General features: G+C 46.2%; 1 protein-coding gene across 1 annotated transcript in view; it reads right to left on the minus strand.

Moving 5' to 3' along the window:
• The window catches only part of Dchs2 (dachsous cadherin-related 2), a 236,042-nt gene extending 229,821 nt beyond the window's left edge, over nt 1–6,221 (minus strand). Inside the window, exon 1 of the mRNA XM_063260869.1 lies at nt 4,120–6,221. Within this exon, the coding sequence (XP_063116939.1) occupies nt 4,120–6,111 (1,992 nt within the window). The 5' untranslated portion in view covers nt 6,112–6,221. The remainder of the gene's footprint in view (nt 1–4,119) is intronic.
• Nucleotides 6,222–25,314: the final 19,093 nt, after the last annotated feature.

Raw genomic sequence — 25,314 nt, forward strand, 5'->3', positions numbered from 1 at the left:
CAGCCTGAGGAACTTAGCAAGACCCTGCCTGTCTCATATAAAAAGGAGAGAGGATGGCTGGGGGTGTGGCACAGTGTAAAGGCCTAGATTCAGTCTCTCACTCAGAAAAAAAATAAAAAAACAGAGCCTCTTTCCTAACAGAATAACAAACAAGGAAATAATCCCAGAAGGCAACATGAATCAGAGGGAAGACAGTCCGGTCTCTCCGCTGAGAGTGCACAGTGGGAGTCAGTCTTTCTTGCCTCCTGTCTTTCCCCATGTGAAATGCCGCCTCCAGCACACCCCAGGCTCCCGGCCCAGACAGCATAGCCTCCTCAAAGTCAGGCCGTGAGAGGGGGCAAACACTCACCCCAGTCTGGAGTCTCAACAGCAGCTTCTCCCCAGATGGGTGGAAACAGGGCAGCATCCTGCTCTTCACTCTGGCCATTTTCAACAAGGCAAAGCCGAGTGCCCCAACATGGCCAGTGCACACAGGAATGATGAACGCGTCAATGCAGCTGATGCAAGGATGCGTTAACAACAACAGGAATTTGAGAAAGGAGATGCCTGATCAAGGAAGGAAGGGCGACAGGGAGGGAGGAACGAAGGGAGGGCATAAGGAAAAAATGCAAGAAGGGGAGGAAAGAAGGGAACAACAGAAGGAAAACAAACTCAAACTGGGAAATGGTCAACTTGAGGTGCAAAACAGACCCAGGGAGAGATGCACACCAGACAAAGGTTAATCTGAAGCTTATAAGAGAGTTTGACCTTGGAGATTTTTTTTTAAAGGAAGAAAAAAAGGAAGAGAAGGAAAGAAAAAATAACAGGTAAAAAGCACAGAAATTCTGGAACTATGTGAAAAAGTAGCGAAAGAAGAAAGGTGAGGGGAAGGAAGCTGGAAGCTTCAGAATGCCCCTGCTATGCTGAGCGTCAGGTGGCACACAGGAAAAAGAGGCATTGGCAAGGGAGAGCAGAAGGAGAAGGCACAGCGACAAAGGTGGTGCAAAAGATGCATCTGGGAAAGAGGGCGGTGGACACCGTGCACACTGCGGCAGACGGACAGATGGGAGCCCGACTACTAGGGTCAGACCGGACAAAGGCAAGGATCAGCAAATGGAGCTCAGACACAAGCCCTGCACTCAGGGAGGCGACAAGTGGGGACAAAGAGAGCCAGAGATCACAGAGTCCCTAAGCACAGGTCCTGGCCCATCCCCAGCAGCAGGAACAGCTCCCAGAATGCAACAGGCACTTGGTGAGTCCCAGTTTATCACTAATGCTGTTCTTTGATTAAAGAAAGGAATTAGAAAGTCTCTCTAGGACATAAGAGAGAATGAAGGGACAGACTGGTTCCCACACGTGTAATTCCCATGTATGTGTTTCCTAAAGGTGACCTGGTTTTAAGATCTGGTTGGAAGTAAAAGCTGTAGACACAGCTCACACCACTGGAAGCTGGGGGTCTTGTCCAGAGGCTGATGTCAGCCTTTGGGGCAAGAATGTAAGGAAAGAGATCTTTTAGGTCACACACAGAACACGGAGGAAACCCTGAGTGTCTGCAGACTGCAAATCCCTCCCTGTTCGGACCATGAATGTACCCAGAGAGAAAAAGCAGCTCCTGAGAGGTGGGCTTTCCCCCTTACAGGGTACACCCCAGGGACCCTAAGACCTCTCATGAGCCCCACTCTTAAAAGTTCCACCACCTCCTAAAAGTGGCCAGCTGGGGACCAAGGCATGAACATGTGGCTTTGGGAGATACTTATCCAAACCACAGCAAAAGTCACAGAAAGCCTCAGGGGCCATTTATTTCAGGCTGAAAGCGATTCCTGCACTTTAGGTTCACCTCCTGTGTCCCCTCATATTTAAAAATCTCTAGAAAGTTCCAGCCTGGTCACAAGAACACAAAAGGGTCCAACTAGCACCTGAGGAGAGGAAGGTGGTGAGTGCAGTGGCTACAGCATGAGCAGCAGTGAGAGGGAAGGAACCCCAAAAGGAACGGGGCGGCAGAGGAAGCACTAATGCTTCACCGCCATTTCAAAACATCAAGGTATTATTCTGTCCTGGGAACTCTGGAAATATTTTTTTCCTGCTATTTTTTCATTTTGTTTTTGTTTCATTTTGACAGAAGATACTGGAGTGGAGATGAGGGCCAACGGGAAAATTGATGGCATGCAAGAAAAAAGATAAAGATAGGAAGAATCTGCACAGTATAATTAAAGAGAACCTTGGAAGAAAGAAGAGGCTATGAAATCCAAAGACTAAGATTTTTGTAAAGCAATATAAAGAATGAGGGAGTGAATGACATGGAAAACACTCCTTTGAGGCCCACCTCGCAATTAAGGGGCAGAATCAGGTAGGGGGCCAGGGATACGGAAAGTCCACACAGCTTCTGCCAGTCTTGAGAAGCTAGATCCTCAGAATGTCCCCGAATGCTAATCAGTACAATTTAGTGTCACCTGCAGCAAGACTTGGCAACCTGGAAAGATTCTTTCAGTTTTTGGAACTACACGTGTACCAAGTTTATCTCACTGGTCCACCACATATCAAGTCATAATAATAGGACACATTCACTTATGCCTTGTGGCAGACTGTGGAAGCAACCCTAAAGACAGGTAACAATAAAATTCTAATTATTCATTCTATCATTCTCCTTCAGATGGATTCAGGTTATACTAAACTCATATCAAGATTCTTAAGGGAATAAATCTAGATGGAATAAATCTTGGAAATCCCTTCATCTAACCTCTCATCTATTAGGATTTCTTTGTCAAAAATCTATGTCAGAAACCATCCTTGGACACTGGGCCTCCACAGGCTCCTCTCTACACCTCAGCCTCCCTTGCAGGACCCCGAGGTCGCCACGCTGGGCAGTTTGATGATGCTCTGGGTAGTTTGATGTTGGTGGGTTTAATGCAAGCCACTCCCAGGTCTGGCTCCATCTTACGTGCAGGATGACTAGCCCATTTATATCACAAGAGATGCCGACTGAGAGATAAACACGCTTGGACAGTGCTAGTCAGAGATTTTTGTGGCTCTATCCAGCACCAAGTTTTAATTAATTTTCCAGCCATCTTTTAATAATCTAGTGAAACACACTAGAGAAATGACTGCCGATTACTGCTCCACACATACCCAAAGGACAAAAAGTTGGCAGCAATCATGAAATCTATTTTCGCATTATAGGAACACTTCATTTATCAAAAAGTTATTACTAAAGACATAATTTACAAAGCTAAGCACTCGACCCACAACTGAGAACCAGAAAGCCTGCAGTAGAGGCTGGAACACACTCCAGGCTGGGAGTTGAATAAAGCTTTAAGTTTAGAGCTTCCTTCACCCCACTCCCAGGCAGCTTCTACTGACTCAGGTTGTCCTGGAATAAATAAATCAGTCTTGGAAATCTGGTCCTCCAACACCAAGTATGAGATAAAAAACTAGAAGCAATATGGATAGAAGGCTAGCAGGGACCAGAACACAACATTCCATCTAGCAAGGAGAGAGCTGGAGAACTCCAAAAAGTGACACAACCAAATCAAAAGGCAAAGAGAGAGACCTGTTTTATAAAGGACAATCGAGCCCCAGAGCTCCTGGGAGTCCTGGGCACCTCTCACTGATTTCAGTGATTTGAAACCTTCAGCCGATCTTTCCAAGTGTCTCAAAACAATCCCACCCGCCATTGAGAGACATACACTGAGTCCTCTGAAAACACCACCAACTTGGACAGCCTTCTGCCTGGGACACCACATGAAGGTGCTAAATGGTACATTTTAAAAATTGCCTATTGGATGAGACGTTTACAACGGGGTTATTCGTCCCCAGTGAATCTGGGAAATCCCTTCATCTAACCTCTCATCTATTAGGATTTCTTTGTCAAAAACCTATGTCAGAAACCATCCTTGGACACTGGTCCAACACGAAAGAAACGGGCTTCCATGACAAAAAGCGAAAAGCCAAATGTCCCATGAATGAGAAGTGATGCATTGCCCAAAGCCCTGGCTGAAAGGTAGGGGGATCAGTGCCCTCACCCCATCGCTGAGCATGACTCACAGCCCACTGCTCTGTTTTCTCAGCCAGGACCCAGAGCAGGTTTCCCAGCCAGCCACGAACCCTCTCCACCCCTTCCAGGCCTGGTCTGGACGCACTCACCTGGAGGAAGCAGTGTCCCACTGGGGTGTGCTCTGCCAGGGTGACATTGTACACCTGCCTCTGGAAGATGGGCTCATTGTCATTCACGTCATCCACCGTGATGCTCACCAGGCAGGTGGCAGAGAGTGGGGGCTCCCCGAAGTCCTGGGCCACCACTTTGAGCTCCACGGCTTTCTGGATCTCTCTATCCAGAGTTCGAACGGTGCTGATTACCCCACTGTTGGGATGGATAGCAAAAGACGGCCCACACTCTGTGCCAGACTGCAAAGCCCCTGGGTTGCAGAGAGCTGAGAGCTGGACCAGCGTGTAGCGCAGCCGGGCATGATTCGTGCCAGCCTCGTCGGCGTCTGAGGCGCTGACCCACACCACTGTGGTGCCAGGGGCCACGGCCTCAGACACCGAGGCCCGATAGTGCTCCTGGCTGAAGACCGGCGGCTGGTCATTGAGGTCGGAGATCTGAAGCAGCAGCGTCTCCTGAGTGCTCAGGGGTGGGAACCCCGCATCCACGGCCACTAGTCGCAGTTCGTACAGATCACAGCTTTCTCTGTCCAGGGGCCCCTCCACACAAAGGAAAAACACTCCTGGGGCCCCTCCAGGGCGCAACGCAAAGGCTCCCGCCCCGCCCTCCAAGGCCAGCGAGACGCTGCTGCCTCCACCGAGGCCCACTCCAAGTGTCCCTGCGGCCTCCACTTCCTCCTCCCCGGAGTCACCATCCGCGTCTGACACTGAGACACGGGCCACATAGTCACCAGGCCGGGCGCCCTCCGACACTCGGGCCGCGCCCCCCTCGGTGAGGAACAGTAGGTGAATGTTGGGCCGGTTGTCATTCACGTCCAGCACGGCGACTGACACGCGCACCGTGGCCACCTCGGGCTCTGCGCCCCCATCGCGGGCCTCGACCACCAGCTGGTGCCAGGCTTGCGCCTCGCGGTCCAGGGACCTCCGCACCCGCACCAGGCCACTCAGCTCCTCCACCTCGAAGTAGGCCTCGCTGCCTGCGGCCTCGCCGCCCACCCCCGTCCCGGGCCGCACGCGAAGCCCGTAGCGCACGCGGCCGTTGGGCCCCAGGTCGCGGTCGGTGGCGCGCACGCGACACACCTCGGCGCCCGGCGGCGCGTCCTCGCGCACGGAGGCGCGGTACTCGGCCTGCTCGAACACGGGCGGGTTGTCGTTCTCGTCCAGCACGCGCAGCTGCACCCGCAGGTGGCCGGTACGCCGCGGGCTGCCGCCGTCCCACGCCTCAATCTGCAGCTCGTGCGTTGCCGCCGCCTCCCGGTCCAGGCGCCGCAGCAGCACCAAGTCCAGGGGCTCCAGGGGCGACGGCGGAGGTCCCGGTGTCCCGTAGCGCAGCCGGAACAAGGGCCCCGCGGGGTCCTCGGGCGGCTCAGGAGGGGGCAGCAAGGTGTAGCCCTGGGTGCTGAACCGCCCGGCGTCCAGGTCCTGCGCCCCCGGCAGGCGGAAGGCGGTGCCCGGAGGGCTGAGCTCCGAGACGTCGAGCTGCAACGTGTCTCGCGGAAAGCGGGGCGCGTGGTCGTTCACGTCGTTGACGCGGATCTCCACCTGCACCACGGCGCCCCGCAGCGTGGCAGCCACGAAGCTGTAGCGGTCCCTCCGCTCGCGGTCCAGGCGCCGCGCTGTGCGGATGACGCCAGTGTCCGGGTGCACGTGGAAGTCGTCCAGCAGAGGGGAGTCATCTGAGTCCTCGGACAGGAAGAAGCCACCCGCCTCCTGCTGCTGCTGCGCGGGCAGCCCGGCGCGAAGGTCCCCGACCAGCGTGTCTGGGGGAAGCCCCTCGTCCACGGAGAGGCTGAGGTTCAATACTTGAGCGGATGAGCCCGAGACAGCCCACAGCCACGCGTGCACCAGCAGCCCGAGCATGCAGCGCCGCGCCCTGGCGCCACAGCCCCGCCACCCGCGGGGGGATCCTGTCCTCCCGGGGAACAGGAGGCGCTCGGGGACCCGGACCCCCAGCCGCGGACGCCGCGCGCCCATCCTCCGCCCGGAAGGACTCCTCTGGCTGCCAGCTCTTGGGGAAGCCTCCTGGATAACTGTCGGCTTGTGGCGGAGCTCGGAGAAATCTAGGAGCCACTTCAGAGTCAGAGCCCTGGAAGGAGAGACTTTGGCAAGCAAACCCGCAGAGCCGGGAGTTCCCGGGGTGACATCTGCAACTGGTGCGCGGCCTCTTCCCGCGGCGCCGCAGACGGGGGAGCTGTCGCCGCCTCTGCCGGGCCACTACCTCCTCTGCCCCTGGATTCTTTTACACAGAGTCTCATCTCTTTTTCTCTCTCCTTCTATTCCTTTTGCATCTGTTCCTGGTTCTGTTCGGCTGGCTGTTTCCCACTAGTAAAGTCAGGTGCATTATTTCTTTTGCCAAAAAGGAGTAAAGCATTGAAAGCGCGCACAGAGGAGAGGCTGGGACCAGCAAGGAGGGTGGAGCGCGGGCGGGGCCGGGGCCGGGAGGGCGGGAGCGCGGCTCGCGCAGTGCTGCGGCCGGGTGGGCCACTCCGGGGACGGGCGCCGAGGACTGCGCAGCTGCCCTGGCTCGGCCCCCCGGCCCTCCCCGCGCGTGACGCGGCGCCCACGAGGGCGCACTCCAACCTGCGAGCCGCGGCTCTGCAGCAGGGCGGAGGAGGAGCTGAAGGGAAAGGGCCGGGAGACCCGCACGGGCAGGCGGTGCAGGCGGGGGCAGAGAGGTGCAGGTGGGGGCAGGGAGGCAGGCGAGCAACCCTGGCTGTCCTCTGCGGTAACCTCTCCGAGGTCCCTCCCGCGGGCCTGAGAGCGTCCGGGCTGAATGGAGGAGATGGGGGTTAGGATCACTTCAGGGAGCCAAACTAGTGTCCTTCCTTTGACCAGAAAGACTGATCCCCAGTGGAAGGACAGATGGAATCTAAAGCCCGTGAACAGCTGGGGCCAGGATGGCTGCACAGGAGGGAGGAGGCGGAACTTGGAAAATCCTTCTACACAGCCCGAGAAATCTGCCACGCACATGGTGCAGAACCCGCTTTATTAACGCCAAGCTCCTACATAGTGATGAGCGACAGGCTAGGTTGTCACTGCCCTCTACGACCAACAATGAGGACAACAGTAGATTGGGCTCGCTTTTTCTCTGTAGGCAGCGCCATGGTAACGTTTCCTGGATGTTTTGTGATGCTAAGTTGGGGGGAGAAAGACCCCAGTGGCGAGACCCCACCAAGCTCCAAGCAACCCCAAGCTTCAAAGTTTGCAGGCAGAGCCACCACCAACAGTCCAACCCAAAACTGGCTTCCGTCCCAGGTGTCCCTTAAGTTATACATAATAATTGGACAAAACTGATTTGATAAATGGCCTCCAAAACGGACGCTTAGCCTCAGAAGAAAGAGCTGTGCCCTCTTAAGGACGGCTGGCCATATTTAGCAAATGATTTCTGCAGTTCCGCGTTTCGTCCAGAGAGAAGCATTAATTTCCTAGAATACTGTTCTGCTCTTTAGGAGGGAGGAGCAGAAGCCCTCCGGAATGGATACTTGTCGCACCAGTAAATGATATTTTATATTCAGTGGTGTAGATATCATTTCTAATCCATAGCCACACTATACCTCTGACAAAATAATGACACAATTTACTTCGTAGCAGATATGTGGCATGGCAATGGAGTTATTAAAATAAATCCAGCTTCCTTTTACCAATGAAGGCCCTTTAACCATTAGGAAATGTCCATGAGTCTTCAGTCTTTCTCTGCTCTGTCTCTGTTAGTAAGGCGTCTCCTGGCCTCCAAGCTTGCCCCTTTCTGTATAAGCGATTTTGCACCAAGCATCTTGATTGACATTTTTAACGCTAAAGGAAGTCATCTTACCCCCTGCTCAGAACCTGTGGTGTAATTCCATTATTTCTGAATGGTAATTCAGACTCCTTCCTCAAGAACATTATACACACTTGAATTATAAAACCAACAGACCCACAGGAAAATAGAAATTTGAACTACCTAACTTTCTGTTGGTTTCTAAACTAATTCATTGTTTACAAAGAACCTGAGGACCTTGTCACTTGCAGGGACTGTGGTGCCGGCCTTGCTGTCTTCAAACTGATTTGTATCTGATCTGTGAGAGCTTCCCACACCTGGGTCATGGGTCAAGGGTTAGGGTTAGGGCTGGGTCTCGGACCCACTGTCACTCAGGTCTTGACTGGGATCCCTGCTGCTCAGAAGTCTTACTTGGCCGCCCTATCTCAATGCCTGAGTCATAAACCCTTTCACCTCATGCTGTATTTCATCTGTGTCGTTTTCCAGTACCTGATGGTATAACCTGCCTTATTCATCTTTTTTATTCAGTTACTAGAATCTCAGTCTCCTTTCATGGACTTGAAGCACAGCTTTATTCTAAAACAGAGTGTGTCTCTTTTCACTGTGTTTGTTTACGAGGTGCCTGGTGATGGGTGAGTGGATAAATAAGTCTGTTAGGGTAGAGGTCTACAGCTGTAACTAAGAATTCATGGGCCAAGGCCTCCTTTGTTATATTGAATTCTATCACAACTACCATACTCGGTTTAATCATCCAATGGGGTGTCTTGGTCTATTTTTGAGCTGCTTCAACTTATGTTGGAAACTATCATTTTCAAATGTTTGCTGGAGGCTAAATGAAAAAGAAAAAACAGGGTCGTTTTCTGCATCTTTCATTAACACAGCCTTTGTAAACAGTAGTTGTCTTTAGAAGCAAATGGAAAGCCAGGCACTTGAAACACCTGTTTATTCCTGTGAGCCCTTTGGCTTTATAATTAAGCATATTAAATTTAAATTCTCCTGCCCACTTTACAGTGCCCTACCTGCATTGATTGATTGATTGCCAAGAGCAGCATTCTAGAATTGATAGTTCAGTTTTGTAAAGAAATATGCAAATGAAAAGTAATGTTTGATGATATAGGCACCAGCAGCCCACAAACAACAGAACTGAGTCAACAGAACTTGAGAAAAACATTAGAATGTAAGTGACAATAACTTGGGCTTTGAATACTGTGTAATTTGGGGTAGATTACTCACATTTTGTGAAGTTTCTGTTTCCTTTAAATTAGAGATGATATATCTAATTTCTGAGGCTGTTATGAGCCTCATGTAAAGTGTCAGATGGAATTTGGTAAATACTGCTTCTTTTACTTTGTGTGATGAAATATTTTAGGGGCGAGTTGTTTTAGGATTCTCAGTGATATCACACTCTGACTTCTTAGCCTCCAAGGTGTGTGAAGAAGGTAGATGTAACATTTTCACAGTCCTGAATAGAAGCTATTCTGGGCAGAGGGTTCACACCAGAGCCTCACATGATGTCATGTGATTTCAGCAACTCAGGTAGTCCTCAGTTCTGTAACAGTTGAATAAATAGTTACCGTATTAGTGTTCCTCACAGGGACAAAACACCTGACATAAACAACTTAAAAAGCTTGACATGGTGATGGGTGCCTATGACCCCAGCATTCTGACCACCTAAGGCAGGAAGATCACAGGTTCAAAGCCATCCTGGGCAACTCGGAGACACAGGGAGGCTGTCTTAACCTAAAAACTAAAAAGAGCTGATGGTATAATTTAGTGCAAAGGCCCTGAGATCAACCCCCAGTACTGGGGAGAGGGGTTTAAAGGAAAGAAGAGGGTTTTTTGGCTCTCGGTTTCAGAGGTTTCAGTCCATAACTGGCTGCTCCAAAGAGGAAACATCATGGCACAGGGACATGATGCAAAGGGCTCCAGGAAGCAGACACAACAGGAAGAAGAGCAGGGACCAGGGGGCAAATGCAGTCTCCAAGGTCATGCCCCCGTGGGCCACCTAGATGCATCCAAAAATGTGCTGGACACCCCCAGGTGTCTCTCACGTCAATCAAGTGGACAGTCAAAATTAACTATTGCAGTTACTGAGTGCTCAGTGCAACGTTAAGGTCACCTCATGTCAACCCCTTAAGAAAGGAAGAATGATCATGCTCTTGGTGAAGAAGTCTGAGGTTGAGCTGCATACAACATGGCCAAGTCACACAGGTAGTAATGGCTGGAAAAGAACCTGAACACAGAAAGTCTGTTCCAGTGTCCACGGTCTTCTCTACACACTCACTGAGTTCTCAACTTGTCACTTATTTTCTCCGTGATGGTGAGGGGAGGGGAGTGCTGAGGGTTGAACCCAGGGCTTTCACACTGAGCTGCAGCCCTAGGCTTTATTAGCACCTGCCCTGTTTTTGAGACAGAGTTGCATAAGAAGCTGGGCTCTACCTTGAATCCTTCTGCCTTAGCCTCCCAGAGAGTTGGAGTTACAGGAGGAGTGTGTCTCCATACCCAGCGTTGATGGTTTTCCTTAAAGAGTTTCTGCTCTGAACTCTTACTGAAATCAGGGCACTCAGGTAGTAGGGCTGGAAAAGAGAGGAAACTTGCAGGAAGAGAAGCCAGGATAGATAGCATGCTTGTGGGTGTGATGGGGAGTACAGGCACTGGTCAGGACTACTTGAGAACACAGCAAAAAGAAATGGACTAAATGATACTTCAGTGCAGAGGAAGAGCTTATGAGATATCTTGAAGGGGTTTGAACTGAACCTAATAGCATGCAGCGCTTGTGACAGTTTCATTTTATATGTCCAGGTGGCTGGGCTGGGTTGCCCTGTTGCTGGGACAGTCACCAGTCTGGATGTTGCCATGGAGGCATGCTGTAGGTGGGAGGGTAGTCAAGGTGATTACCCTTTGTAACGTGGATGGGCATCAGCCAGTCCATCAAAGTCCTCCAGAGCAAAAACGGAGATTTCCTGCAGAAGACCATCTTGCCTAAAGGCTATAATGTAGGAATCATGCCTTTGTTCCCAGTGCATCAAACTGCCTGTTATCCAGCTTCCTGCCAGTGAAACAAAATATCTAAGATAATTAACTAAATAGAGCTTTAGAGGTTTCAAACCCTGATCAGTACGTCTCATTGCTTTGGCCCAAGGTGACACATCACCATGGAGTGCATGGAAGTGCAAAACTGCTCAACACGTACTTAGGGAAGCAAAGAAGAGGAAGTGACCAGGGTCCCACGGTACCTTCAGGGTCATCCTCCTAGTGTTCCAAAGTGCTCCCACCAAGCCCCACTTCCTGAAGACTCGACTGCCTCCGATAGCACCAACCAGGGGAGAAAGTTTTCTCTTCATGGATTCAAGCTGTCCTGTGGTCCTACAGATTTTGGATTGGCCATTTCCCACAATCATGTAAGCCAATTACTTACATAAATAGTAAAAAGGTGGAGTGTGTTTCTCTGGAGGGTCCTAATAATAGAGTGAATAGAAGTGGAGATGACTTTGTATTTAATATTGTAGTCTGTATGTGTTTAATACCCACATATATTTTGTATTCTTAAATTTGTGAATTCAGAATCCTGGACACAGTAAGAATAAGCAGCTAGGTGTACCTCCTTACCTTAGAGCCTGAGCTATTCCAAAGAAATGGTGTGTTTTGCTCTCTCACCCTCTGTCTCTGTCTCGGTCTCTCTCTATCTCTTTTAATGTTGAGAAATGATTCCACAAATACTCATTCTATTTTTAACTTTACATAGAATTAGTCTGTTTTGTATCAGGACTGACCAGTAATTTGTTTTAGTTTTTTATTAGTGCACGTTTCCTGGGGTTTACTCCTGAAAGAGTTAGTCATCATAATATAGTGATATATGCACACCCATGTTTACAGCTCCACAATTTATAATAACTAAATCTTAGGAAAGGGTTTGTATGTCCATTATCAAATGAACAGCTAAATAAACTTTGGTATTTATACACAATGGTCAGTAATTTCTTTATACCATTATTTCATCATATGATTGCATGCAACTATAACATGGCCTATCATAAGATTTAGACATACTTTGTGTAGTCATATTTTCAAATCCAGTAGAAGCTGAGATACAAGACTTATATACACTAATGCTTCCCAACTAGTGATAGTTTGACTTAGCATTTTTTTGAGTTATGGTTGTGTGAAAATGATACAAATGCAGTAGAAAATATATTTCAAATGTTGAACATTGTTCTTTTCCTGAGCTACTGGCAAGCAGTATGATATTCTAGTGTTATAGGGTAGTGATGGTGACTCCAAGACAGCCTGACTTGTAGGGTAAACAATAAATATTCTACAGTGGGCTGTGTTGCTAACATTTTTTGCTATGTGTTTTGAAAACATGACATGAGCGATTCCACTTGAGTAAAATATGCTTTGTGTCAGATGATCATTCTCAACTGTAGCCTAATGCAAGCATTCTGAGCGAGTTTAAGGTAGGCTTGGCTGGAGTTAAAATGTTTAGTAGATTCAACATGTTCATGCATTTTTGGCTTACAATATTTCCCATTTATGATGGGTTTATCAAGATGTAACTCCATGGTAATCTGAGTAACATCTGTACCCAAGTTCTCTTTACTTTTGAAGATTGTCAGATAATAGGCAGGTAGAATCCCTACGTAAATTTTGTAAAGCCCACCTAATTTTCCCCAGACTGTCTTCTTTCTCCCAGTTTGCTTGTTTTCCTGCTCAGTAATGAGTCAGGCTGGCAGCTTCTCCCTACCTCATCCCCCAGACGCAGGATGGCCCCCTGGGTCAGATCCACTCTGCTGGACCAGACCCTCACTGTACATTGGCTCCTCCAACTCAGTCTTTGGCTCTCTCCCCATCGTGGTTTCCCTAAAAACTTCTCTTTAGATGAAATAATCCCAGCTCCTTATTTCCCTAACCTTTTAATCGTTGGGTTTCTGTTCTCTGAACTCTTTCCAGCTTTCCTATACAGCATATAAGATGTGGAAACCAAAACCATTCACCGTTTTGTAAGAGGGTTTATGTTTTGCCAAACCTCAGAAGGCTGACTTACTTCTTCAGTGCGCAATCAAAGCCAAACCCAACAGGTTCTTCACAGTGGATGTCAGAACAGGTGTGATACTGCATTCCCATAAAGCAGCACCTCCTAAGTAGATAATTATTACCATTCTGGGGAGAAAGCTAATCTACTTCCATTCACATGGAGGCATTTTTAGAATATTCATGTCTTTGTATTTTGCATAAGACAGCATGAAGATAAATGGTACTGAATCCTGCTCATATCTTTCTAGGTCTTATTGCTGTGTGTAAAATTAAAGATGATCTACTTCCCAAGACAAAGCAAAGTTCACTGAATCTTCACATACAAGAAATTATTTATATGTGAAGATATCTTCACATACAATGAATTCATTGTATGTGAAGATATAGATAACATTTAGAAGAAAACAAGAGACAGTATGACGGACAGTGATGATCTCCTGTTGTGTTGCTGTGAAATATGTATCACTTACATTGTTTTCTTCTGATCTGCTTTGTTCTATTTTGTTATGTTTAGTTTTACCCTCTTTAAAATAAAAAAATAAAGTTCACACACACACACACACACACACACATATATATATACATATTACATATACATATATACATATTATTATAACATAATAATATAATAATAATTCCAGGCAAGAAAAAGCAAAGGAAATACCCAGGACCCTGCCAATCCCACAAACATTAGTGAGAAAAACACCTGGATTCTCCCCAAGCCACAGCTGTTCCGTTGGAAAATGCCTGGATCCCATTGAATCAAGGCAGTCAGGGGAAAGAGCCATATCCGGTCCAGTGTGTCTGCTTAGTACGACACACACATGTGAATCCTGTTTGATCAAGGTGCAGTTATTCTGGAAATAGATCCTGCTGGATTCAAGCATGGTTCCCAGTTAACACATACAGATGGGGATGTGCAGGGTACGGGGCACTGTCTGAGAGGCTCTCTCAGTGCACAGGCATTTGGTTGGAAAACTTCTGCACAGATTCTTGGCTATGTCAGCATCTCAATTATTTTTCTCATGGAACATATGTGGATCTGGAAATGCAACCCCTTGGATCACGCAGGACCTGAGTGTCTCCACATTGATTTTCTGTTTTCAGGTCCAAAAGTGTGTACATGTAAGGAGAAATATAAGCTCTAGTAAGTCAGTTTGCTTCCCTTTAATCAGATCAACAATGCGTAGCATTACAATAGTAATGCTCCAGACCTTTGTGAACACATGTGACGCTCTATCAGAATTCACACTTTCCATAGTTTCACCTCCCTTTGTAATATGAACCTTTGAGTCTAGTGGAACATTTTCACTATGTTTTCCAGATACTCTTTTCAGCAACCCATGATTTTAAAAATATGACTGCAAGTCCTGAAACTAATATGAAAATTAGGCTGCTATTTCTGTAAGTTAAATAGTCATTGTATTTAAGATTTACCTACTTTAATGGATAAAGAAAGAATCAGTGCTTAAACTCTTTAAGGACCTTTCTAGGTGGCAGCCATGATAATCCTGTGGATAGTATCTATGCTTGAAGAAATCACAAAAACTACAAGTGGAAAGGCTTGGAAATCCTGAGCTATTGGGCCCTGGAAAGAATTTTCCACAGAAGGCGTCTCCCCAGAAGATAGGTTTGCCATCACTGGAGAGGTGCTGGCAGAAAGTGCACTGTGAATCCATGCTGAAGCTTGTCAGTTCTCTGTATTCCATTGCTGCTTGTATCTCCATGCAGAGAGAAGAGAGAGAGAGACAGACAGAGAAAAATACAAAACCAAAAGCTTTTTGCGTGGTGAGACACTTTCAGTTAATACCCCACATCTTTCAGGAAAGTGAGCCTAAGTCCGATGTCAGTGAGCTCTGTGCTCCCCACCCGCCCTGCTGAGTGTTTTAGCCATCAGTGTGAGCTCGGGAATATCTGTAGCAGACAATGTAACTTCACTCAAAGGAATCTGTCTTCTAGCACAGCTTCCTGTATCTGCAAAAGCCCATATTTTTTTCTCTCTTCCTCCATGGTCTTTCATCCCTGACCCCTTATTTATAAATGCAGCTGTGTGCTTTATCTGCAAGATCTTCTTTGAAGGTGTTCAGCCTCTCTTCCTACACATTCTTACCCCCAGTTCACCCTAGTTCACCTATGGGCTTTATTCACTGTTCTTTCTTTTTATGCCATGGTCTCTAATCCAGGCATCACAGGGAAGCTTAAAAATAACAGCCATGAAAGATGTAGTGTACATGAGGTGCTTTCAAGACTCAAATGATAAGGAGCTTCAAGGAACACAGATGAATGTTAAACACTGGGAACCAACTGGCAGCTGCTAGAGATGCAATCATTCATTTTTTAGCAAGTGCCTGGTGCAGCTGGAGAAGAAAAAGGCAGAGCTGCCGTGAGTGACCATGCTGCCCATCCTCCAACCCTGCAGGTGCCTCGAACGAAGGGTCTTGGTGACTCTACCTTCTGCAAAGATGTCACCCACATAAAGCCACATTCACAGGTCAAGGAAATCCAGTGAATAATTCAGGACCACACGTTTCCTTATTGCAAACATATCCTCATAGTCCCATGGGTCAGGCAAAAAAGTCCTCCCCCACCTTTCAAGGATGTGCCCATCATAACCCCTAGAATGTGTACTTATATTACCTAATCCAAAGGGAAGCTGCAGATTTAGGGAGAGTGGATGGACCCCGTGTAGTCACACAGGTCTTTAGAAGTGAGAGGGAGACCAGGAAGACAGAGTTTGAACAGGAGGTGGACAGCAGAAGTAGAGATCGACATGAAGGAACCAAGAGCCCAAGAATCCAGGCAGTGTCCTGAAGCTGGCAAAGACGAGGAAATGGATTTTCCCTGGGGCTTGCAATGGAACACAGCTCTGCCATGCCCTGATTCTGGCCCAGCGCGACCCATATTGGACAGAACAAGCCCATAGTAAATGTGTTGTCGTAGCTCATAAGTGTGTGATAATTTGTTTCAGCAGCTGCAGGAATTGGTACAGCCCTTGGCGGTGCCAGCCCAGTCTTTCCCTGTCCTGTGTTCTCTGTGGCGAGCACAAGGCCTCCCATGTCACCACTGCCATGCTCTCTCTCTAACTGACCCTAGCATCTGGTTTTGCTTCCAATCCAGTATCTGAAAGGATCGGTGTTAGCTGGAAACTTGGGCAGATTCATTTCAGAGAATGTGTTGCTTACACAACACAGTGTCAAAGGGATGTGCTTTTTAAAAAACTGAAATGCATTACCCAAAGTTTTATCTCTGTAAAAAAATATTTCTGAAACAAAACAGCACTCTTGCTTTAAAAAGCCAAAGAAATACTGTGCTAATAAATACAATCTCATGATTGTTTAAACCGCAGATATAAACTTGAACTACAATTGAGAGGTGGCCACAATTTATCTTTGGGAAAAAGTTAAAAGATACAAAGGTTAGTTTTAAAGAAAAATGCTTGGCCCAACAGCCGGAAAATGGGGTTCTGGATATATTGTGGAGAGAAATAAATCCTGAGTGTGGAAACAAATCTAAGTATTCTATAATGGGCCGTGAAATCTACTCAGAGGAGGTCACTGGCCCAAGAAATCAGGAATCTGCTAACACACACACAAAGAATGTTTCCTTTCATCTCCTCAAACACAAAGGTAAGTGCAGTGGTTTCCAAGCTTTTCTGAGTCATCACAAGAACTGTGTCATATTGCAAGTTGGATGCAGTAGTTTTATGATACCTTACTTACACTTCCAACAGGTGACATGTCTAATTTCTCTTTTTTTCTTTTCTTTTCCTCCTCCCTCAGCCTACTCTTTTTCATCATTCTCCTTTCCTTTCTCTTTCTCTTTCTCTTTCTCTTTCTTTCTTGCTTTCCTTTCTCTCTTTTTCTTTCTTTCTTTCTTTCTTTCTTTCTTTCTCTCTTGCCACTGATTGAACCCAAGACCTTACACAGGCTAAGCAAGTTCTCTCCCATTCTCTGGTTTGAAGGCTTTAGTTGTGCTATATCTCACTAAAATAGATGCTTGCCTCCCACTGTTGTAGTAACCACTTATTCTTGTTACCTGTTACTTCACATGAAATGATAGTTTGAAGCTGAATATCTTTAAAGTCTTTCCCAAATGTGTGATTTTTATAGTGCTTTCCTCAGGAGAAACTTCATTTTCTCCAAAGTTTCGTTTTAAATAGAATGAAGCAATAACTAAAAACTTGGATCCTTCCCTCCAGCACATTCAATTAATTTTTTAAAAATGGTTTTGGGATAAATTCTAATTTTTTTTCTTGCCCTCCAATTATTAATTTTATCCCAAACATGTCATCCCAATCAAAGTTAGAAATTATTGAAAGTGTTGCCATACGTGTCCGTGTTGGTGTTTGTGAATTTCGTTTTCAGGAATTTTGGGAACCAGAATCATCTCAAGGTATCTTGAATTACTTGCAGGGAATGTTTTGATTTATGTTCTGAGCCAATGTCACCCTGAAAGTCATCCCCCCACCCCGCTGCTAAAATTACTGAAGGCAGGTGAGGCTCTTGTCCTCTAACTTGCAGGAAAACTGCCCTCACCTTGCCTTTCCACAATTAGTCTGTGCAACAGACTCGTCGGCCTCCATGCTGTGAAACAGGGTGACACTAAGCTCTCAGGGTCGGCGAAGAGCTAATACGCTGTGCTAACCCTAAAGAGATGCAAAGCAATAGCCATCGCTCATCAGTGTGCCGAGGTGACAGATTCCAATTTCCTATTTTCCTGAGACACTCTCCTCATTACCAAGCAAAGCGGACCAGTTAACTTGCCCAAGATCTATAGCTCGCTGCCGTGATCTCATCCGTCTCCGTCCCTGCTGGGGACTCAAGCAGGTGGTGCAAAGAGCGGGAAGCTGACAGACAGAGACATATTGCCAGGAGAGGCCGATCCACCAGCCCGCCTCATTTCCCTTCCATTTTGAGAAGAGCAATTATTTTAAATTGCCACCCACCAAAATGACTTTGTGCTTGCCTCTAAAATACAACAAGTCAATAAAATATCATGTAAATGAATACCTCCTGACACTTCCATTTTAAGAAATTAAAAATTATTTTTAAAGGCAGAGCCCTCCCTTCCTCATGTAGAACTGAGGTAGCATCTTCATCCGAGGCCTTGTGAGCTGAAGCTGGTTTGTGTCAGTTAACGCCATCATGGGAGCCTTCCGACTGTACAGCAAAACTATTTTGTAACTTTGGTTTTGAATCACATCGATGCTGCTCACAAGTTTTGTGAGGAAGGAGATGGTCTCATGGGGAAGGTGATAGGTATAAAAGGGGCATGCTGGAAAATTGATGTTAGGAGGTCACCAAGAAATCTTTTGCTTATATCAAAAATTCACTTGAAGCCAGGAATACTCAGGAAAATTCCAAGCTCAAAGTTAGGAAAATTTCACCTGCTGACCTGTGCAGAATCAGAATTCTGGTTTCTCAAAATACTCTTCACAGGTGAAGTGCGTTACATCCAGAATTATAAATAAATTTTAAATATATATAGAATTAGCAGACTTCAGGGACATAATGTTGGTTTATGGAGCTGGGAGAAAGTAGAAATGGCTGGAACATTAAAGGCACGCTGTCAGTAAGAGCTTTGGTTGCCAACTTGGATTGAAGTTCTAGAACCTTCCAGAGCTATCTTGAAAGATCTTAGAGAGTCTAGTCCTATTAATTTTACAGATTTTCATACTCAACCCTTGGATTATTAAACTGACAGAGTAAAGACATAATCAGTACAGTTAAATTTTACTAAATTTTATAGTTTTTCTTTAAAGATTATTTATGATATGATTTTTCAAAAGAATAATTGAATAAAATGAAAATCAGGAAATCCATTTATTAATTCTAAAGCAGTATGACTATTCCCCCAATGAAGTATTGAGGTCCCTTTTATGGGCTGAACTGGCAACAGAGACAGAAAACCCTAAGGATAAGCCCTCGGAGTAGAAGAAAAGGGAACCACCTGCTATATTATTGGATAATAAATTGCTATATGATAATTTCATGGCCTTAAATTCTTTTTTCTTCAAGTCAGAAGCAGAGGGCTTCTAAATATACAAAATCCATTCATTCCGGATCTGCTTTTTGTTTGTTTATCTCAATAAATTTTAAGCCAGTAGCAAGAAGAAGCATTTAACTACTTGCATTCTGCTACTTGGGAAGATGTTATGCTTTTTAGCTCTCTCTTGGGTAGAGAAGCAAGCTGCCTATTCTCCCTACATAGAGCATCCGGGTGTGCATTAATTGCACCCCCACCAGGAAGGGTGAGGACTCGTTTTTTCCAGTTGAGAATTCAGAGAGAAAACATCCAGATGGATTCAGTCTTTGTATTAGGAAGTCAAGAAAGTATTTGCGAGGACGAGATCCCTTCCCTGGAGTTCACTGTGCAATCTGGGGGAAGCAGATAATGAGAAATGATTACGTTGTGAGATGAAGATTGCTACTGTAGGGTGTGAGGCAGAGGCTCATGGAACTCAGAGGGCAGCTTCATTTTCATTTAGATCCCATCTGGCTAACAGAGTTGTTGCTTTAGCTGTCTCCTAGCAACCGTGCTGCCACAGCTACATTCATTCTAGCAAAGATCCACCCTTCTACACACAACACACACAACACAAACACACACACACACACACACACACACACACACACACACACACACACCCTGCAGTGATGGTGCTCCTCTGAGGCTTGCCAAGGTTTCCAGCCACCAGGGCTAGAGACTGAGCCCACTGACCGCACTGCTGCCTCAGAAGAATGGCCAGCCCTTCATTTAAATGCTTCTCCCGTGTCTTACACACAGCTGCCCCTCCTGATTTTCTCAGATCTACAGAATCAACATCTCCCTACACAGGATCCGAGCATGTGTATTTTTCTAAGAGTCTTGGTAATTCTGATGCACAAGGAGGGTAGACAAGCAACTCTCCTGGCTTTCTCCCTGTTTTCACGGCTTTGAACTTAGGGAGGGTAGAGAGTGGCTGTGAAGATGGAGGCAGAGAGTACAGGAGGGGGCCGGAGCACTTGCCTTAACCTTCCTTTGCATGCAAATGTACCCCTTTTGTTTGTATTATATGGTTCTAGATCTCTATAGAAAATCAATCATAATTCAGATGCCCACTACACAACTAGCAATAGAGTAAACACTGTAAGATACACACATGCCTGATCTACGTAAGATCTGAAAATATCAGCTGCCGTGTAGAAGACAGTTAGTGGCATGATGACTGCTGTTGCCCAGGGGAGGTGTGGGATTACTATCACTTGGGATGGTTTGTGCCCCTCACTGCTGACACCCTTCCAGCCTAGACTCACAGCCTCAGCCTTCTACCTGCACGCTCGCAGCTGACTTTGAGGTCACCCACTCTTCCTCCCTCCCATGGTGTCTCCTCCTTTGAACTAACAGCTAGCTTCCTCCAACTGAGATTTTACACACACCGGATACCTCAGCCACAAATGCCACTTTCTTTGCCAAATTTATTTTTCTAATCAGTTAAGTTGGAACGATGACTACATGCTGTGGGCACAAAGCACAGTGAATATTTAATGTTTATAAAGCTATCAGAGTAGAAGACACAGTGCCATGAACACCTGAAAATACTCCCCCTTGTTTGGAAAATACTTGTCTCACCATCCTTGCCATTTCTGGAGCAGCTCTGGAAGTCCTTTTTCCTGGGGATGTGTAGCAGTGTCTTCTGGCTGCCTCAGTGTCCTGAACTGGGTTCAAAACATTTACCTTTCATGATCACTTTGCTTTGAGGAAGAAGCAAAAGCTGCACAATGCCAGATCTGGCGAATAAGGTAGATGAGAATATGCCAAAACGTGTTCGTAAGTCTGTTTCAGCGGCAGCATTGCCTGTACTTTGTATTACTGCATATATCAGAAGGACGTCATCGAAAGAGGACTTCCAGCACTGCTTCAAAAGGTGGAGGAATGAGGGGGAATATTTTTAGGGCGACAAATAACCATGTGTCTTTTACTATTAAATTCTTGTTTAAATCGCTGTACTTTTCAATCGTACTTTAAAACCTAGTCAGTCTCTGTCTGCCTTTCTCTCTTGTCTTCAGAGCCAACAGAACCTCTGAGTTCTATAGACATTGCTTCTTCTTGGCCCACTCTACTTTTGACAGGCAGTTTTGTAAATGGTCCTCTCCCCAACTCTCCTGTAGTAAAGAGCCTCTCTGTGGTTTCCCCCATTGAGACCCAGAATCAAATCTCCTCATGCCCTGCACCATGGAACCCCAGCCTTTCCCAGCCTCAGCACCCTCTTTTCACTCCCCAAGTCCTTTAGTAGCTCCTATTTTAGGAGAGTTCAAAACAAGGTCACAAGGTTGCAGAACTGTAATGCCTCAAATGCATCCAAGATCTAGGCACAAGCTCACCCGCCTCCAGAAATACAAACTGTGCTGCAAAGCATTAAACAACCAGTGCACTGGTATTTGCTGGTCGGTTTTATTTCATACCCCGAGTTCTTCCCCATCTATATTCTGGCAGCAGGCCCACCAGGTTCCACGTCCCGGGATCACAGCCACAAAGCTCAGAAACATTGCCACCTCGTGGTCACTGGAGGATGCGACGAGCAAAAGGATCCTCTGACTTTTGGTAAGAGAAGACTGAAACCTGGATACAGATTTTCCACTATCTCCTCTTCCCGGGCCTTCATTTGGAGAAGTTCAAAAACTGCTTTTAGTGACTCTCTCTTATAGAAATCTATTGATAAAAAAAAAGAAATCTGTTGATTTCCGTCAATCGCATTATTGGAGGATACTGAGAGACACGTTTATTTAACCCTCCCTCTGGTTCAGTCCTCTGGTTGGTCCCAGGAACTCATCTAATATTTTAAAGAGCGCTGTTACATGTCTCAGATCCAAACTAACAACCATAAGTGGGCAGTGAAGAGCAGATGCTATCTTCCAGCGTGAACCCCTAACAGCATGAAGAAGCACTGGAGGAGCTGGATGTGGGGCTCACACCTAGGGTCAGAGCCGGCTGGGGTCTACAGAAGGCAGGTGTGAGGCTAGCCAGGTGACCCTGTCTCAAAAAGCAAATAAAATAAATACCTAGGACCTTGATGTAGTTGGCACTTCTTGGTTTCAACTCACAGTGAGAGAGACAGAGACAGAGACAGACAGAGACAGAGACACAGAGAGAAAGAGAGAGTCAGAGACCCTTGGGGACTACACTACAGCTGCGCAAATGGAAAGTGGACAAGTGGAAATTGTTTCTGTTGCTTTTTGAAAGTAGTGGTTGTATTTTGCAGTGTCAAGTCTCTCAAAATACTGACATAGAGATGTTCCTCTGTTTATCCTGGAGTTACGATGAGGTTACATTCCCCATAAACCCATCATAAATTGGAAATATTATAAATCAAAAATGCATCGGTACGCTTAGCACTCAATGGACCAAACAATAGAACGTAGCCTCAGTTTCCATAAACCTGCTCAGGACGCTTATGGCAGCCGGCAGTGAGGCAGAATCATTTACACAGAGCCTGCTCCGGCACAAGGCGGTGGATGCCCTTGTAACATACTGATCACCTGTCTTCAAAAGATGCCGGCCATACAGCCCCTGTGAGTGTAGCTTGTTTGTCCCTCATGACCTCTGGCTGATGAGGAACCCTGGCCACTGTCCAGTCCTGGACAGAGTATCACGATACAAAGCACTAGCCAGGGGAATGACCAAAGTTCAAAATTAGAAGCACAGCTCCTACCTGAACGCACAATGCTTTGACACCATCACACAGCCAAAATTTTGTAAGTTCAACTTTTATAAATTAGGAGCCATCTGTGTTTTTAAGCACCAAGGAATACTTAGAAACATGCTGTAGTCACAGGCCACTTGGTGACAAGGACAAGCTCTGAGAAATAACTGTTAGGAATGCTGTGTCCTTGTGCAGAGTAACACAGTTACTACATCACTAGGTGGCATCACCGCATGGCACCACCAGTGTGCGTGGTCCATAGTTGACCAAAGCACGGTAATATAACACAGGACTGTATTTTTAAATAGAAAAAGAAATAGAAGTTCGCAGGAGTGAAGTGACCTCTCTGCTGGCATACTGATAAAAGGTTCAGAGCTACTGCTCAGAGAAGTACAAAGCAGGGGTCAACACATAGTAGATGTAAAACTTATAAAGTCATAATTTTTTTGATATTTTGTCAAAAAAAACCCCCAGTCTTCTCCTCTTCCTTTGTGTCTTTGACTCTATTGTTTAGCTATTATTTCATTCCATTTATTGGCTTATTTTAAGTCTGTCTCCAAATGACTCAGAACTGGGTTTCTTAAACGCAATTTAGTAACCACCGGAGACTTTTGAGCACAGATACAGACTAAGTCGCTCTGACTTAGTCACTGGTCATCGTGTAGCTCATTTATATCCTGTGACATCATAGAATTTATACTTTATAAATAATTTGTTTTTCACAGTCAATAACTAATTACTAGTTCAGGCACCATCAATAAATCAGTATTGGAAAGTAAGTTCAAGTGGATTCGTCACAGAACAATTGGTCCATTGACAGACAGTAAACAGTTGATTACCACTTGGTTCAGTGACTCTTTGTTATATTTATAGTTATTACCTTTCAAAACAGTGGAACTTACTTCAGCTGTAGCCAGGACTAGGACCAGCCCAGCAGAAAATGCCAGAAGAAAAGCAGTACCAGTTCTACCTACCCTTACAACTGTGCTACTCTTTACTATTGTGTAAGGTTATAATCCAACCCTGGCCACCCTAGCAATTTCATGAAGATCTGTTCCTGATAAAGCACCCCAAATGAGCAGTAGTCAGACTTTGAGGTTTTCCTGATATTGAGCTCAGGATAAACCACAGATATTTACTGCCTAGTAGAGCTGAAAGCCAGATAAACAAATAAGCAGGAGGAAGCAAATAAGTAGGAGATTGCACAGCCAAAGGGGCAAAGATCGGGACTAAGACTCCAGGCAAGAGAGAGTTCTCTCAGGGCCTGTCTACCCTCGTGGGTTTTCCATTCAAATTCTACAGGCAGCCACTTTCCGTCCTGATAAGATTGTCAGCATGGCTCTCATAATCCCAGGACAGAGTGGATAGTAGGCCCAGGAAGTAAAACAAAGAAACTATCCAATTTTTTTTTAAATAAACAAGATAGTCTTTCTAATGTTAACCTTGGGGCAAATACTGAAACTCACATAATATGGATATTGAAAAGAAATAAAAAGAGAGAGAGAGAAAAGTGACTTCCCTGAAGCCTCTTAACTTCGATAGGACTAGAAGCTCCCTGATACCAAACTACTCTGAATTCAAATGCTGAAGCAGTGTGCCACGCCTCGCCTTTTATTTCTAAGCTTCTCCTGCATGCTAAGAACCAATCACCTCTCATCTTGATGATGTGCAAACTAGAAATGGTCTGTGTGCTGTTGGCAGATAATTTAGACCAGCGTTTATCATTATCTACCAATGGGAGATGATTCCCTGGAAGACCTTCCTTACAGGGGCATGCAGGGCATGGCATGGATTGTGTAATATGGGCCTGAGAGCTCCGTCTGTTGGATGTTAACAAGGAGGCTGCTTTGCCTGTCCTCAGTATACTCATGGCTATAAGTTGACATCACTTCACTGGAGCACCCACATTTTCTGCTTTACCTGCTCGGCACTTTGTGCTTAGCAAATGCTATATGTGGTGTGGGATGTTCCAGTCACGCACAAAGGTCAAGCTGATTGTTGCTTACTTAGAGCATGTCCCTGTCCCCTTCAGTCTCCAAGTAGAACCTTTGGCTTTGTGTTACAGGCAGCTGAGTTAGCTAGAAATATTACAGGCAGTCAGACAGGGCTGGTCCTTCAAAGGAGCCAGTGCAGAAGGCCAGCTAAATTTGCAGCTGTGGGGGAGACAGACACCTCTGCTGTGGGAGACCTCAAGACAAAAGATGGAACAAATACACCCACATCCTAAGGACTGATATTCTAAATAAGTGTCCATCACGCTGAGGAAGCCAGGAGTCACCATCCCAGCCTCCTAGAGGAGGAGTCACTGCTCTCTAAGTGTGCCTACTTGCTTGCTACATGAGTCGCTTCCCTATTTGTCCCCAATTTAATCAATTTTACCTGAACAATTGATCTTACTGGTTGACCATAGTTGTGTCCCACCTCATGCCCACCTTTTCAGATTCAGAAAACTTTATCTTGCCACTGGTAAGCTTCCTAGTAGGCCTTGTGATAACAAGAGCCACAGCAGAGAGAAAGGGCAACGTTTCCTGGAGCTCAGACACAGGGAATGAGACTGAGAGTGTCCACATGCAGCAAAAGGGAAGCGTGGGCCCCAGAGACACCAATCCAGAAGTGACTGGAGTATTAATTTGGAAAGGGCTTGCTTGCACTCCTGCCCCCCTCCCTTTCTTTCTTTCTCTTTCTTTTTTCTACTAGGCTGATA

This window comes from Cavia porcellus, unplaced genomic scaffold (assembly GCF_034190915.1).
Source record: "Cavia porcellus strain 051 isolate PalLab524CR breed Dunkin Hartley unplaced genomic scaffold, mCavPor4.1 scaffold_14, whole genome shotgun sequence".
Classification (NCBI taxonomy): domain Eukaryota; kingdom Metazoa; phylum Chordata; class Mammalia; order Rodentia; family Caviidae; genus Cavia; species Cavia porcellus.